Below are 16,914 nucleotides of genomic sequence, written 5' to 3'. Positions count from 1 at the left end.
ATGTCGCATGCAACACAAGTTGCTGCATGCTTAGTTTGGAGATTTGTATGGAATGGGTACGTAGACGTTGGCAGCATCAGTGGGCAGTTGTTTCTTCTCATCAACGTTCTGGCAGTTGACGATGAAGAAGAGTTCCTCATCCAGTGGAATCAGGTGCTGGTACTTGTTCTCGCATTCCATGTCCACAACTTCTTTTGACTGGTCGGTACGTTTAAAAATTTAAAGTAGATGTAAATGCTACAGAACGTTTTATATAAAAATGTTACATTACAACAAGGCGCATTGTTTAGAATTTTTAATCATACTAAGCAATCTCTGTCAATGTAAATATGAAATGTTCAATGAATTGTAGAGAACTTCTATAGAAGCAAACACGCCATCCTGCATCACAGCATTACTGGTGACCTCTTATTGAAAAACAGTTAAAAGTGATACAATCAACAAACAGCATTACAGCTCTTTCATATATGAAAAAGTAAATAAAATCTATCTTAAAAGAACTAACAGCACATCTGATGGTCCAAATGCGAATGATGAGGATGATGAGGTAGATGGAGCAGACGGTCATCAGGATGGACCAGGACATGAGCCACATGAACCTTCTGAACTTCTCGTTGTGCAAGAGGTTCTTCAGCCAGACACTGAACTTGCTCCCACTGGTCATTGTTATCTCTGTCTCCACCTTCATGGAATACACCTTCTTCTTGTTCTCACCAGTCATCAATTTGTCTGAAAAGTTTTTGTATGTGAGGAAGTTATGCAACTAGCCAACAAACGACAGCTTGATATAGATTTGTTGATGTTATTAGCAAATGAAGTATTGCAATGATGATGATGGTGATGATGACGACTAGTGATGATCTGACCTTCAAACATTTAATCAGTAAAGTGAATTAACAACGACAGACAAAAATAACTTTAAAACAATGAAATCCTTGAATGTTTTTTTTTTAAATTCACTCAGAATTGTTACCTTTGTTTAGACTATTGAGTTCCTCTTCCTCTTTGACAACGCTCATGAATGGAATGTTCTTAATGATGAGGAACCTGTGGAAGACAGGTCTCTCGAAGCCTGACATCTTATTGCCGGTGGGAGTACCTTCATTCAACTTTTCGATCTTCATCAAATCATTCAAGTCTGCACTCTTCATTCCTTCGTTGACTTTGGCTGATGAATCAAGGGGGGACCTATTCTTGAAGAAATCTCCAATCCATCCATAGTTCATCTGATGGTTCAATCCATCCATCATGCAATCCATCATGTTGTTGATGCGCGAGTGCACGTTCATCATCGTACCCACCATGCTCATCGCGTCATCAACCGAGATGTCCTTATTGGGAGATTCACCCAGAGCCTTCTTGCTGCTCTCAACCTTTGCTACCTCGACCTTATTGGAGGAACTTATCTTACAATTCAGTTCACATAATGCAGCGCCCTCAGGATTCTTCTCCAAGCAGGCTGGATGTAAGTTCATCAAACCATTATATTTCAAATAAACTGCTATGTTAGTTACCAATGCATTACATAAGATAACACACTAAATAATTCTTATGTGTAAATAAATAAGCAAGTTGAACAAACACATTACATCAACCAAAAATAAATAAATGAATCGTTTGTGAGCAAACGAGTGAGTTACTTTTCAAGCATTCGTCAGTCATAGGCTCCTTCTTGCCAGGGCACCAGATGCCACACATGTCTGCCTCTGCCTGCATATCATCAACATAATGTATTTTAATTTAGTTTAAATATATCAGAATTACAAATAAATATATCTACAATAATGAAAACGCTGTTTCATTAGTTAATTAATTAATGTATGCATGGAGCCTTTTTAGCAAACTTCAACCTCATAATAATATAATAAATACGCAGCAAGTTGGTGTGTGGAACTTGTGAAATATGTTTTTTGGAGTGTCAATAACTTGCTCATGATCCCATGAAACGGAGGCACCTTGCGAACATGACAACATCCCGTTACGGGGCACGCCGATAATCATAATAAATAATGTCAATAGCTTATTACAGAAGTTAAACTTGAGGAAGAATCTAATGCCCACGACTCTGAATCAAACAGCACTAACAAAATGCTGCTAAGTATATTTTATGTTTCAAATGAGGTGTTAATGAAAAACAAGAATAATGAGATTCATTCAAAATCAAAATGGTTTTTCAAGATTCCACAAAAAACCCATTAAAAACTGTTTAATTTTAAACTCTTTTTTTTTTAATTTATTTTTGGATAATATTTCAACACAGATGTTAATTTTTGACACTCTTGTCATAATGACAGCAAAAATAGTGAAAATTCTTCTCATTTTCACCTTGTAGTAATTATAAAAAATGGTAAAAATGGGAAGTCGAAGGATAGTTGGACAAAACTTGAGAAAAATTGAAGCACTTGCACATTATGACAATACTTATATTGTTAAGTTAGTCTAAAGATTAAAGGTCAATTACACTCTTGCAAAGTTCAGAGGATTCAACAAGTCACTGTGATTGTCATATCTTCCCTGCCATTTTTGGTCATTCAATTCAGTTATTATTTGGAGAATGATGAACTATCTACCTCACAATCATATCAATTGGGTATAATGAAATGCCCTACAAAACCATATGATTTGTGTACAGTGGAATGTTCCAACATTCATACATGTCTGCATTCAAAATATTCATATGAGAAACAAACATAAATTTACTACACGTAAAAAACATTGTTGTACTCCATTTGTTTTGATAGTGTTTCAAAATTTGGAATGTTCCAACATTCATACATGCCTGCATTCAAAATATTCCTATGATAAACAAACATAAATTTACTACACGTAAAAAACATTGTTGTATTCCATTTGTTTTGGTAGTGTTTCAAGATTTTTTTAGTAGTAAAAATACAGTATGAAAATTTTATTCACAGACACTAAAATTATATTGTAAATTCGTGGCAGTTTAATGACTCGCTGAGTTTATAAGAACCAGCTTAATGACTCACTAAGTTCATAAGAACCATTCAAAATATTTAATTAGTGTGAGTGTCAAAGTTAACAAGAAAGATATGAAAAACATTATTACAAATTAAATTAACAATAAAATAGATAAATTATTAATTACACTTATGGCTTATAAGCCACTAACAACAATATCAGCAGTCAGCAGTTTGGCATTCAAAATTTGTATGGATTACTACTCTTCATTTAAATAAATTAAAAATAAACTAGCAAATATCACCTGCCAGTTCTGTCAGATCATTAACTATATTTTAATAACATATTTACACTTTTAACATTCTTTTTTTTTTATCTTGACAACCCTTATTTATATGATAATCATAATATTATAAATTTGAACCAAATGTAACATCATATGAGCTTTAAACAAACTTCCCATATTTTGGCGATAAAAACTTATAGACTGTACAATTAAATATGTATCAAAAAGACATCTAAATTCTAAACACTAAGTTAAATTTAATTAAGCTATGCATGCACACCACACACATACAAAAAATTATACCATATAATAAAAAAACTCTATCCATTTATGATTTATCTATGTCTAATCCTATCTATAATCATAATAATGTTATTGTTAATTAATCTAGATTCTAGTGCTTATCATCTAATAAAACTAAATCTAGTTTAATTGTTAACATTCAATTTTAATTTTAAGATTCACGTTAAAAAAAAATCTTAAATTAAACTAAAATTCTTCATTATTTTAATTTAATATAAGAAAAAAAATTCCATAAAAATTAAAACGCAGATAAAAAAATATGGTAGATTTTTAAAATTTAAAAAAGATATCTTTTGAGAAATTAAAAAATATAGTTTGTAAATTTTTAACTCAGTTAACTGTTAATGTATAAGTTTTGATTGAAGTTAAGTTGCTTTTCTTACGGTGGACGTAAAATCATATGATTTTCTTTCAATTTTTAAATAATTAAAAATTAAAAAAATATAAGATAAAAAAAATTCAAATGAACTGTAGCAGAAAAAATGAACTAAAACCTTCGATAACTTTCTGGAACCTTTACAAAACTCTGGACAGCCATTTTCTTCGGCACTACAGCCAACAAAAACGAGAACGAACGCGAAAACAGCGAAGAAGAGATGTTTGAGAAAAAACTTTAAGTCCGCCATTTTTAATTTCGGTTGATAATAAATTATGCTAATCGATATTTTTACCTTTCTTATAAACAGGGATGTTCCGTGTAGATTTTCCTCTTTATATAGCAAGCTGTAAAGTAATGAGTGTCATGTGCTAAACGAAAAAGCAAAAATGTATTGAAATGTTAACATTTTATTTATATGTATGGAAAGAATATACTGCTAGTCTTGATTTAATATGGCGTTATATTTTTGAATAGACATTCGGCTTATTTAGGTACTTGAAATAAATTTTTTTTAATTTATATTGTACCGACTGAAAAACAAGTTTAACATTATTGTGTTAATGGACATGGTTGTACTCTTCAAAGTTTTAAATATTGAAATACAGGTGATTTAAAATTCGACCTAAGTCTTACAGAGGTCTAGAGGTTTTGTAAACTCTTTCAAAGTCCAGGGAATTAACAGACAGTGAGACAGTGTACCTCTAAAGGAAAACTTAAACGACGCATCAATCCCAAAGCATGTGATCGGCGAGAATCTTTTTGTCACTGCACGCACTGTTAAACAGGACCAGGCGTCTGTCTTTAATCACTAGACCATCAGGCCATCCAAACGTTGATCTGGATGCGTTTGCGTCACTAAATTGTATGTTTCAGTTTCATTGCTCGCCGATCATTGTAGGAGTTCTCTGCATCAATCGTAATGTAATGGATATGTAACCCGGTTACCATTCATGCTTCTAAAAAAAGTCAACAAATGGCTAATATCAGTTTAAAAATATAACATGGCAACCTCAATACATTTTAACCTTAATTTGGATATTCAGGGCTAAGATGTTTGCTTGAGTGAACGAGAGTATGAGCTGGGAAGCTATAAAACAAAATATAATTATTATAACACAAAAGTTGCTATTCATTTCTTGGTTTAAAAATAACCCGGTTTCAGGATAGACGAAATAGTTAACATTTCTTCATTATCATTTCATTAAATAAAAAACCGTTGGAAAAGTTATCTAATTAAAACTAAGTTATCAATATAATCATGGATATAAATATATCCTACATACGAGATCTGCCATATCCATTGTATATATCCACCATGGTTATAATGCATTAGGTTATGTTATATTTATAAAGCGGTATTAAAGTTCAACTGCGCGCCTAACATAGGTACCTAAAGTACATAAATATTTGTAGTAACATTTTTGCCAAATATTAAGTACTAAGTACTGAACTGTGAGTAACTAATTCCAAAATCTTCTTTAAATCTTTTCAATCTCTAATCTTTTTTAATACATACTCTGGTTTAAAATTTCATGTTGAAGAACGAATGAAATCTAAAATCACAGCTTCTGTCTGGTACACTCATATGTTATAGCACAATTTGGTTTTTGTGTTCCAGTCACTAAAATTGCTTTGATTGTTTCATCTTTTCTTTTATAACATGTTTAAATTATCTCTTTCTCTCTCTCTTTCTCTCTCTCTCTCTCTCTCTCTCTCTCTCTCTCTCTCTCTCTCTCTCATGTAATGTAAATAAAGCCGTCGACTCCCTCATGTAAATAAAGTCGTAGATTGATTTTTGTCAGTCTGCACATAGGTAATTATCTTTACTCATCAAGATACTGACTCAACATTAATTATTTTCAAGTGATCAATGATTTCGGATACTGCACAATTTATTTTACATTACTGATGCGATAAAAACTTCGTCGTCTTCTTGTTTTGTTTGCTGATATTTTACAATCATTTGACGAACGTGAACCAACGACAACTTTTGATGATGCAGTATTTTCTTATTATTTGATCATTAGAGTTTTTACAGATTTTTCGACGTTTAGAAAAAATTTAAAAAATCTCCGAAACATTTGCTAAATATTCTTACACTCACGTCGGTCCATGGTTTGTTACGCAACGTTTTTACTTAAAGTGACGCCACCATTACAATTCTAATCTCATCAATGTATTCAGTTGAAGTTCGCCTAACTAAATTTTAATTCGTTTTAATGACATGTCTTTGTACGTTTTTAATGTGTTATTGTGATGAAACAAAACGAACTTTTGAAGGGTTGATCGAGACAAATAAAAATCAAGATGTCGTAAAATACGTTGCAGTTTTTAAATGTCAAAGAATTTTCAAAAATTTTCCTACTACATATTTATAAAAAGCGACAGAAACCGTCCAATGTTTTAATTTCAATGTTTCCAATGGCAATGATGTTGTTGGACTGGATGTGAGACAGGAAATGTTTATAATAACGAATATGATGACGAAGCATTGTTGATGATGATGGTGATGGTGATGGTGATGATGATGATGATGATGATGATGATGATGATGATGATGATGATGATGATGATGATGATGATGCTAACAACAGCTACGATAATGCCTCAAAATAGTTTCTCGATAGCTGGGTCATCTCTATTAAAACATTTAGTCCGTTAATGAAAATAAGCAAGCATGTCATTCAGTTCAGTGTCAGATGCAGAGGAACTTTGTTCAAGTGATTATCTTTCCAAATTCTGCTCGTTGTGCTTCTGCACTGCCTCCACCAACCTTAACAAGTTGACCGATTTTCAAGCCCTCCAAAATCTGAAGGGCCACTATGGAGTGGCCTACATCTTTGAAGAGCATCGTCACCTCCTTGCCTTAGAATTTCAAACATATTCGAATATATATTCATCTAATTTTATTAATAAATTATCTATAATTTCAACAAAATAACATTAGAAAGTTCTTTAACCATTCAACCCTATTATAAACATAACCATTTTAAAGTAATTCATCACAAATGAAAGTTTATTAGAACCAATCTAGCTTATCAATCATCAACTTACCGGCATTTTCATATAAAATTTCTTCGCCTCCAGGATGCTTATTGTGAAATAATAATTTTGAAGGAAATAATTTCACAATTTGTAAATGAAAATAAACTAATGCATATAAATAAATATGAATAATAAATTTTAAATGAATAAGTACAAATTTTAATTAATTTCTAAGAGCAAACTTTTTTGCAAAAGTCCGTAACATCATAAACATATCCTCCAATTGCAACCCAGAGAGATTTCGTAGGATCATTATGTCTCAAAAGTTGATCAGGATATATTTCTTTCCACTCTATGCATTCCTTACGATCGATTTCAATGTTCATTTCTCAGCAGATACAAATACAATAGCTACCGTGTTTGTTTCAGTTCACAACAATTGAGATTGATTAGTTCAGTTTAAATATAAGCAACAAATCACCAAATGTACTGAAGGAAGAGGGCGATGACTCATAAGAGCTGAGCAATATTGTGGACCTGTGTCAGGACTTTGATACGGAGGTAGCGAACGAATTCGTGACACTTTTAAGTGCTGTTGAAAATCAATTAAACTCACAAACAGATTATAACTGAAGTGTGCAATGTCTACATGTGCAAAATTGAATGTTGTTGAAGTTTATTACGAAAACAGAACAATTAAATTTTCTATTGGTGTTGGTAATAAAATAAAATTCACTTGTCGTTGCAAATACACTTTTATATTTATAATATTACCCATGATAAACGCGTGTAACAATTAAACTCTAGTTTGAAATGCTTGAAACCATAACACAGCAGTACGAATAACAAATTAGAGCAACAATATTTTTATTAATTCTATTTTCAAGTGCCTCTGAACAATATCCTTTGCAGGCAGGCTGACATGCTGGTGTGTCCGTGTATTGGTTGAGTTTGTAAGTTTGTACTTTTGTAGTCTGAAACGAAACCTTTACAAATTCATAGCAGCTGTCTAAATATCATTATTTGCCTGATTAAAAACAACAATGGCAATAATAATAGTAATGATATTAATTATTGTTGTTATTTTAACTCATCATTTTACACTGCAAACTTGCCTCATGTAAGCAGCTATGCAAGTGCAGTTTATTTATATGTACAATACATAAAACATATATAAAATTTATGTATGCTTACATACGATTTTATGCAACATGAAATAAAACGATGACGAACGAAAATTGAATTTTAAACTTTGTCCGGCGTCACGCCTATATGCTAAAATTTGACATTTCAAGTTCAAACTTTCGCACGTAAAATGTAATTCTTCTGAAACTGTTTATAAATAAATTATTAATTGTAAATATATATATAGCGTTGTGTCAGACAAATACATTTTCAGCGTAATGAATTGCGTAATTTCAGTTGGTGCCATTGAAATTTTTTAAAACAGCGTAATGTAAGGCGCTATACAATTTATTTTGCAATAGCAAAGACAAAGTATTTGACGCTGCTGCGATAATTTAGCCATTTTGACTTTCTCTCGTTTATAAATAATTTTTACAAGGTAGTCGGTTTTCTGGTTGTTCTGCTTTTACTTTTTTGTAATATCACGAAGTAAATAATTTTTTGCTACCCAAATTAATTTTTATTTGCTAGATAGTTGGTTATTTCGGTGACAGATTTTCAAAAAGCAGAATCTGTATTCGCTGTTTTTGTTTTATGTTTAGTTTAAGATTGCATCCCGCACAATTTGTTTTTATTTCGGTCGAACTATAGATGTTGAAACGAATTGATTTTTAGATAACGTTTCTCAGTTAGGCAGCCCATCACTTAATTTAGTAAACAAAACTTCGGTGAATTAAAATTTGAAAAAAGTTTGTGGTTCACCTTAGCACTTAGCTTAGCTTAGCTTGGCCATAGCCTGCTTGACTTTACTAATTTCCTGTTCGTTGGTAATTTTAAAATTTTGAATATATAATTGGTAGTCAGTTAGGTAGCAAGAATTGAGCACGCATGGATCCCAAACCTGAGAGCTCCCAGCCCATTCCCAGGCAGATCACCATTGAAATCCTTAGTGATGATATGATGACGTCCACTTCTCCTGTCAAATTGATTTCCCTGCCTACTAATAGTGCAGCTTCAAAAGTTGTGGACTTCAGGCAGATCACCATGGTCTCCAATGTGCTGCCAGTATGTTGTCGAGTACTTTTGAACATTTGCATTAATTATTAATTTAATATTAAATTTAATTGAAGTTTTTTATTTGTTTTTTTTAATATAATATTTTCATATATATATATTATATTTGTTTGTCAGTTTTTAATTTTTATGTTTCTTGATTTATATCTTTAAATCTTGTTATAATATAAAATATACATACATGATTTTGATTAATAAAGTTAAATTCATAAGATTGATCAATTAGTCAGGTGATGATACTAAACCCAAAGATAAAATTCACCAATTGACTAAACCTGGAGGTGTAATCAAAGCTAAAACCCAGATGTCTAAAGTCATAACTAAGGAAATGATAGCTAATGCTAAAGAGGTTTTCACTATTAAAAAAGAAGGTAGCATATTTTTTTATTATTGCCATTGTGGTCTACTATCTTCTCATTTATCAATTAATTTATTTTTATATAGACCTGCTTCCTGCGAAGGATTTGCCGCAGAAAACATATGCAAAAGAATTATCAAAAGTAACAACTTTACGACCAATTTTGCCCAAAACAGCTGCTTCAGCAAAGTTATTTGATGCTAATGAAGATAGTGTTCCACTTCGTATCAAACAAGTTTCAAGAGTTGGAAGTTCAGGGATTAGTGAAAAAGTCAATGTCATAGAGGTTTTACCCAAGGCTCAAACCTTTTTACCAAGCTATAAAAAGGTTAAATTCTACACCTGGCACTGTTTTCTATTCAATATTTTAATCCATTAAGCATTTTGATCTTAATGTTCATGTAGTGATGTCAATTGTTTGGTCTGATCAGGTCACAGCATCTTCTTCCACGCAAGCAGTCAGTAGTCCATCAATTCGTGGACGACGCAAACCATCCCGTAAACCTTATTACGCTTACGTTACTGAATCAGAATCTGATGGGGAGGAGATGAGTACAAGTGGTGGAAGGTTGAAGAAGTACAGCAAGAGTAAAGGTAAGAAATCATCTGATGCCGAGATTGTCGATGAGAAGGAGGTACGAAGTGCCAGAAGATCAAAAAGGGAAAGTTTGTCACAGAAGTTGGCTGAATGGGGTCTTTTGCCAAGTTAGTTTTTGGTGACCAGATGGCTTTACTCTGGTTGTTTGTTGATGCTAAAATAATTTTTCCTTTGTTAAAACCGTGTTTATGTTAGTATGAAATCCTTCAATCTTACAATATAAACTTTTTCAATTTTTATATTTTGTTTATGTATAACATTTTTATCTGTTTTGAAGAACTGAACCATGAGGTGAATCGATTTTTTATATGACATCATAGGGGGGCAAGGAGAGGAAGAGGATGATGCAGAGGAGATCGCCGTTGGTCCGCAAACATCGATGTCTATTAAACCTGCAACTTCCAAACAGCCTCGTGGCATGCCAGCTTCTGCCAGCAAATCAGCTACAAAAAAACCTCTCATGAACGAAGAAGATGACGATGAAGATGACGACGATGAACCTGAAGTGCCTGGTCCTCCTCCGAAGTTTATCAAGGTATCTTCATCGAATGTTGGATTGAAGCCCTCTCCAGCAACAGGGGTGACCACGACCATTAAGAACCCACTAATAATCATCAAGCCTGATGAAACGGTAGGACCTTCCACCATGAAATCAATCACATTATCACCCGCTCTGTCTTCAGTTGAAACTACCAGCACTGTTACATCTTCCGAGGCAAAAAGTTCTGCAACAACTCCAATTCCCACAACCATCTCTGATGTTCTCTCCTCTGAAATTAGCATAAAAAATCAAGATAATGGAAATTTGGAGGGTAAAAAAGATGAAATAGACACATCAAAAGATGTCGAAGCAGAAAAAGATGAGGAGGACATTTCTAAGGACATCCGAACAATTATGGATCTGGATGATTTGTTGAGTGGACTGCAGGAAAGTAAGCCAACAACACCATCAACAGCAATTGCAACAGCGATCACAACCAAGTCAATCACAACATCCAATGCTACCAGGACTACAACCCACACACCAACAGTCAACATAAAAAGTGCAAACGTCAAGAGTTTGACAGCTTCTGCACAGGTGTGTTCATTTGTTGTTCTATTGAAAGCGTTATTCTATTGACAAATAATTGTGTACAATTTGTGCACAAACAATAAATGCACTTGATTTATATTGCATATATGCTTCAAACCCAAAATGGCTACATCACCATTGAAATTGTTGATAAAAATATTCAGTATTTTCACTTTTAATATTCTGTATGAAAATTGCATATATTGCATATATGCTTCAAACCCAAAATGGCTACATCACCATTGAAATTGTTGATAAAAATATTCAGTATTTTCACTTTTAATATTCTGTATGAAAATTAATTGAAACAATTTGAGAATCTATAAAAAAGTTGAAAATAATTTCAAACTAAAATTGATTTGCATAGTTTAAAAGTTAATTTAATTGTTCAATATTTTTACATGAATTTTGCTGAGCAGCAAGTTCGACCAAAGCCTGTATCATCAGCAACTCCATCATCGTTGATGAAATCTGTAGCAACATCAACAGCTTCGTCTGCAACAGTGAAGCCATCACCAGCCATGACACCAACTTCAACAAAAGCTGCAACAAACAGTTTGTGGATCAAGAAGGCAAGCTCCATGCTGGCTCCTTCCATGCACAACAAACCTGGAGTGACCCCTGTTAAAGTATGTTTCTCTGTAGCATTTGTTTTCAATTAGATGTTCTTGTTATGTTCCAATAAACATTTCTTTGGCATGTGATTACAAAAATTACGGCGAGTAACATTGGCTGGAACTGTTGTTCAGTTGGTTCTGAATTTCATCTTGTAAATTGCTAAGTTTGTTATTTATTTTTTATAGCTCATTATTTATTATAAAATAGTATAATTGTTTAGTATGGACACGTGGAATGTATTGCTAAATAGATATATATTAAAATTTCTATTTGTAGAAAGTTGATACCATGAACAAATCTCTGATGTGTAAACCAATCATGTTGACGAAAGCAACTGCATGCAATCCTATGAGAATCCACAAGTCCACTCAGACTGGTTAGTTATATTCATTTGATATTAATAAGGAGTGAACTATGTTTTTATGTGATAATTTGGTTGTTGTATTGGTGTCAAAGTTTCTAGGTTAGGTTTTCTTGTAAGTTACATTGCTCTGATTTGTTATTATGTCTGGCTGAACTTGAACATACATAGATGAAGAAGTGATAGAACACAAGAAGACGACCATTGTCCCCATACCTGTGCCCGTCCTGATTCCAGCACCCATCACTCCCTGCGTCATACCATCTCCATACCCGATACCCACTCCCGTGCCAGTACCTGTGCCCTGTATGATACCTGCCACCAGGGAGAATGTGCAACTCTTAATGAGGGGCTTGCAGGTAGTGATGTTCATTCTGACGATGATGGTTGTTGTGATGGTCATTTTATAGTCACGGGCAGTTGTTTGTATTTATTTTATAGCCACTGGCAACAATGCAGTCACTTCAGTGCAGCACAAAAGTTACACTGTTTCATGTGAGGCTTACATCTACGTACATGATTAATGGCATAATTGCTGATAATAACACATTTACATTGTTTGGCCTAATGACAGGATCTCTACAACAAGTCAATAACAAATCCTTTGGAAGCCGAACTCTTGGACATGGCTGAAGTCATCAGTAGCACCAAATCTGAGGAGGATATTCAGAATGAAGCGTATAATGGTATGTTCAGCTCTGGATGGATGGTTTGATTGGTTGGTGGCTGGATGGATAAGTCATTGGTTCTGATTTCTGACTAACAAATGAAATAATTGATTGATGACATTTATCATTAATCCAATCTGAAATAATTTAATAATTGATAATGCAGCGACCATTGTAAGAGGAGTGAACGATCAGAACTACATCTACCCAGGCACAGCTCCATCCACTTACAAGTACCGCAATGGGGGGGAGGATGTTCTTGAGATGGCCATGAGGGTTGTGGCTGACATGCCCGAAGATCAGACCGGAGCCACAAACATTAGCAAGGCCAGGGTACCGGGATATTTGGGTTTGTATTTTGCGTTCTTTCATGTTTATGTGCTCCTCCTCTGTATGCTGATTGATTGCTTTATAGGCAGGCCTCAATTGTTTTTGTACAATATGCTAATAAGTATGCAATTATTCTTTCGTTTCACAATGTTAACTAAATGAGTTACTAAAGTAAATTTTAACATTAAAATCGTCTTCAGAATCTTCTCGATCAGAAATGGCCATGATGTCAAGCTTTTCCAATAGAGGAGGTCCAACGAAACGAGCCAACATTTACAACAGCAGCCAACAGTTACCACTGCCATTTAATGAATCAAAAGTGAAATTGAAATATTCATATGCATTGAAGGCCTGGAGATCGTGGGCTGAGCAGAAGAATCATGACAATTCGAAGACAGCAGGTGCAAGCAGAGGTCGTGTGAGGTTTTTCTTCGATCCAGATCCTCTCAAGTTGAGCTACGAGGAATTAAATGCTGCTCTGTCGATGTTCGTGCGGGATGTCAGAAAACCCACTGGTGAAAAATATGCTCCTGACAGTATCTACTACATGTGCTTAGGTTTGTCTACTTGTCTTCGTTATATTCATATAAGCTGGGGCATAAATAATGATCAAAATTTAATTTCTTCCCATTTGATTGACAAATGTATTCGTTGAAAATACATTTTAATTCATATTTGATCCCTGCCACCATCAGGTCTGCAGTATTACCTTCGAGAGAATGGTCGTCAGGACAACATCTTCTTCGACGTTCCATACCAGAAGTTTACTGATGTGCTTAATGAGCTTATGTCTGCTTTTGAATTGAGACTAAATACTGAAAGTTTGTTGTCTGTTTTTTATAACCTTTATAACAGCATTTGTTTAGCAAGTGTCTTGCAGCAATATAAAGTTGTTATCAGATCTTTAGCAAAGGTTCAAATCTTCAATCATTCAGTGTTCTCACTACTGACACTGCCATTTAAAACATTTCAGATATGTTGATATGTAGGGTGATAGAGGATCATCTGTGGGAGTCGAAACAGCTCGGCTGCCACACGCCTCAGACCCTCTTGAACACTCTCATCTACTTCAACACTAAACATTTCCTCCTCGACTCGGTGGATGCGCATATGAATCTCTCGTTCGCTGCAATTGAGAGGGGATCAGATAAAACCACTGATGGACAGATTGTGAAGAAGATTACTCTCAAACAAGCTGTCTCATTCAGAGGTTTGCAGTCTAGTATATTGTATTTTGTAGCTTTCCATCATTATTTGTTATCAGATTTTTATCAAAATTTTACTTTTTCATTCGAAAATTTAATTTTAATATACCGAGTTAAATCATTTTTTGCCTGTGCAGAGTTGAAGACGCTACCTGAACAGGAGTACACCCAACATGAACTTCCTGATGACCCAGCGAGGTGTCCCGTCAAACTTTTTGATTTCTATCTGTCTAGATGGTTGGTATCTTTTCGTTTGTTTATAAATTAGTTTATTTACTTATTGGTACTCTGATTTTCGAGTGCAAAATATATTCATCATTTCATTTTGTTCGCTGCTTTGTTTGTAAATTCATCCATGTTTTTAGACTTTTTATCGGCCATTTTAATAGTCTCAACAAAATGTTATGTGTTTTCTGCTTACTTTTATTTACTCACGCTTAAAAATGGCTATGTCTCTACTTTTAAATTTTCAATAACTAGGTTCTTCACACACCTACTCTTATTCAGCGTAAACTGTTGACAATTTCACAAATTTTCAAATGAAAGCAGCATTTGAATTCATATTATAATATTCTAATAATAACTGGCGACTCACCCGCAAACAGCCCAGAAGTGATTCGCCAACACAGCCGATTGTTCTACTTGACTCCAGAGTTGTCCTCACGACCCGAGAACCCAATCTGGTTCTCCACCATGGCACTGAGTCGTGGGGCCCTCAACAAAATGATCAACAGGGTCAAGGTGGTCAGAGAGATTCAGGTGGCCAGGTTGGAGCATATGCAGTTTGAAGCCTAACCAACAAGATGCTCCCTACTTCTATCACTCTTTGTTTATGTTCATTTTGTTTTACAATTGGATCAATGAATGCATTTTGTATAATGTCCAATGTTTTTGCACAGGTTTCCTCTGTATAACAATGTCAACTTTTATTTTCTTTTATAATTGAAGATTTTTGTTAAAAATATTTCCATTCATTTTATTTTTTGTTTTATGCGTTAACCTAATAAAACATTATATATATATATATATATATATATATATATATATATATATATATATATATATATATATATATATATATGGCCGTAGATAATATAATATACAAAATACATATTATATGTATATGTATACATTTGTCTGTATATATACGATGGACTATATTAATAAAAGTCAAGTTGTTGTTACTTTGAAGTCTTATTTAGAAGCAGTTGTAGTAAAATAACTGAGTAGTGTTTTATTTGTTATTTCTTAAATGGGCTATTGCAGTGCTTTTCAAACTTGTTCCTAGAACCGGCGACAAATTTAACTGGAACGTCGCGGGCTGCCACCCAGCTTGCAATATATATATATAGGTGTATATATAGAGGGTTTTTATTGCTTCATCCAACCTATGAATTTTCTCATTAACTTTCAAAATATTTGGAACCTCGCCGCGGACAGGCATAGCTATTACATATAAGGGGTAGATAGCGTATTAAGTATATGTTCCATAAGCTACCGGAATCCATCAATGATTCACTCACTGCCTGTTGGGCAAAACATCATTGTCGAAATGAGGATTGTATGGAGCGAATCAAAACAGCGATTTTCCAGTATCATCTAATTCGATTTTATTTAAAACATTGTGCTTGTATGGTTTTGTTAGAGTTAGAGGATATCGCCGATCGGCAAAATTATAAACGCAAGTTGTTTTCATAAAAATTCTAAAAAAAAAGTAGTTAAATTGAAAATATAAAATAATACGAGTATATTGATTTTCTAAAGATATGCCCCCATAGATTTCGATACATACATGTAGGCAGTGTGGCAAATCGTGAAAATGCGTAGTTCAATGCTTAATGTAATGATTAATAAATATTCTCAATTTATCGCCTTATTAATTTAAAAAATTGATTAAAACATGTCTCAATTATCGAACATAGACTCAAATTTTTAAAAATGATACAGTATATATTAAAAAGCATAGATGGAACGACATGAACTTCATTTTTACTTGTGAAAAGAGAAACCGATATCCTTGGTTAATTTATTAAGACAGATATTTATAAATAAATTATCTTTACCTGCCAAAAATTAATTTTTTCTTTCCAAATTAGTTCAAGTAAAAAAAGAAATGATCGTTTACCTACCTTTTCTGGTTATAACTTGCTTGTTGTTGCCAAAAATCGGTCGAGTATTATGGTTATAACTTGGCGAGATGTTTTGACCGGTCTATAAGAAACAAAGATACTAAGAGCACCCTATCTACATGGTGCAGGAAAAATTGTGCTATGTCCCATATAGCATGTAACATATATGGAGTGTTTACATTGAATATTACCAATGTAGGCATATGGTTAGTGTATGATGACCCGCCATTCTGAAGCTCATTACTTCTGAAGTACAGCGCTGAACTGTTTCAAAAGTTTTTAATCTATACCGGGATTTTTATCGTTCAATACTAAAACGAAAGACAACACTAATAAATGTATTTTTTAAAAACACGAGCGCATGAAATGTTAACAAAAACGTTTTTGTATGTAGATCAAATAAAAAGAACTAATAAAATAATTTAACAGGAAGTTACATAAATAAGGTGACGACATGACGGCTCATAAAACGACATTCACCAGGCTGTTAATTGAATTCTA

General features: G+C 33.5%; 3 protein-coding genes across 3 annotated transcripts in view; 1 reads left to right on the top strand and 2 right to left on the bottom strand.

The window, feature by feature from the left end:
* Positions 1-4,191, bottom strand: part of HELRODRAFT_189435 (hypothetical protein) — a 5,358-nt gene extending 1,167 nt beyond the window's left edge. The window contains exons 1-5 of the mRNA XM_009029369.1: positions 4,006-4,191; positions 1,641-1,710; positions 974-1,459; positions 506-729; positions 1-198 (exon numbers count right to left, since the gene is read on the bottom strand). The exon at positions 1-198 is cut by the window's left edge and continues 88 nt beyond it. Of these exons, the coding sequence (XP_009027617.1) occupies positions 31-198; positions 506-729; positions 974-1,459; positions 1,641-1,710; positions 4,006-4,137 (1,080 nt within the window). The 5' untranslated portion in view covers positions 4,138-4,191 and the 3' untranslated portion in view covers positions 1-30. The remainder of the gene's footprint in view (positions 199-505; positions 730-973; positions 1,460-1,640; positions 1,711-4,005) is intronic.
* A 2,071-nt stretch (positions 4,192-6,262) lies between these two features.
* HELRODRAFT_164427 (hypothetical protein) lies at positions 6,263-7,261 on the bottom strand (the record flags this gene model as incomplete). The annotated part of the gene is made up of 4 exons (XM_009029368.1): positions 6,263-6,331; positions 6,664-6,755; positions 6,945-6,981; positions 7,118-7,261. The coding sequence occupies 4 exons, from the start codon at positions 7,259-7,261 to the stop codon at positions 6,263-6,265; spliced, it is 342 nt and encodes a 113-aa protein (XP_009027616.1).
* Positions 7,262-11,024: 3,763 nt separating this feature from the next.
* Positions 11,025-15,468, top strand: HELRODRAFT_107834 (hypothetical protein). Its single transcript, XM_009029367.1, has 11 exons — positions 11,025-11,108; positions 11,522-11,731; positions 11,997-12,096; positions 12,253-12,440; positions 12,656-12,767; positions 12,916-13,098; positions 13,280-13,636; positions 13,775-13,900; positions 14,053-14,289; positions 14,422-14,521; positions 14,890-15,468. The coding sequence occupies exons 2-11, from the start codon at positions 11,567-11,569 to the stop codon at positions 15,077-15,079; spliced, it is 1,758 nt and encodes a 585-aa protein (XP_009027615.1). The 5' UTR covers positions 11,025-11,108; positions 11,522-11,566; the 3' UTR covers positions 15,080-15,468.
* The last annotated feature ends 1,446 nt before the right edge of the window (positions 15,469-16,914 follow it).

This window comes from Helobdella robusta (assembly GCF_000326865.2).
Source record: "Helobdella robusta unplaced genomic scaffold HELROscaffold_6, whole genome shotgun sequence".
Lineage (NCBI taxonomy): Eukaryota > Metazoa > Annelida > Clitellata > Rhynchobdellida > Glossiphoniidae > Helobdella > Helobdella robusta.
Note: the sequence above shows the minus strand (reverse complement) of the source record. Positions and strands in the feature narration are given on the sequence as shown.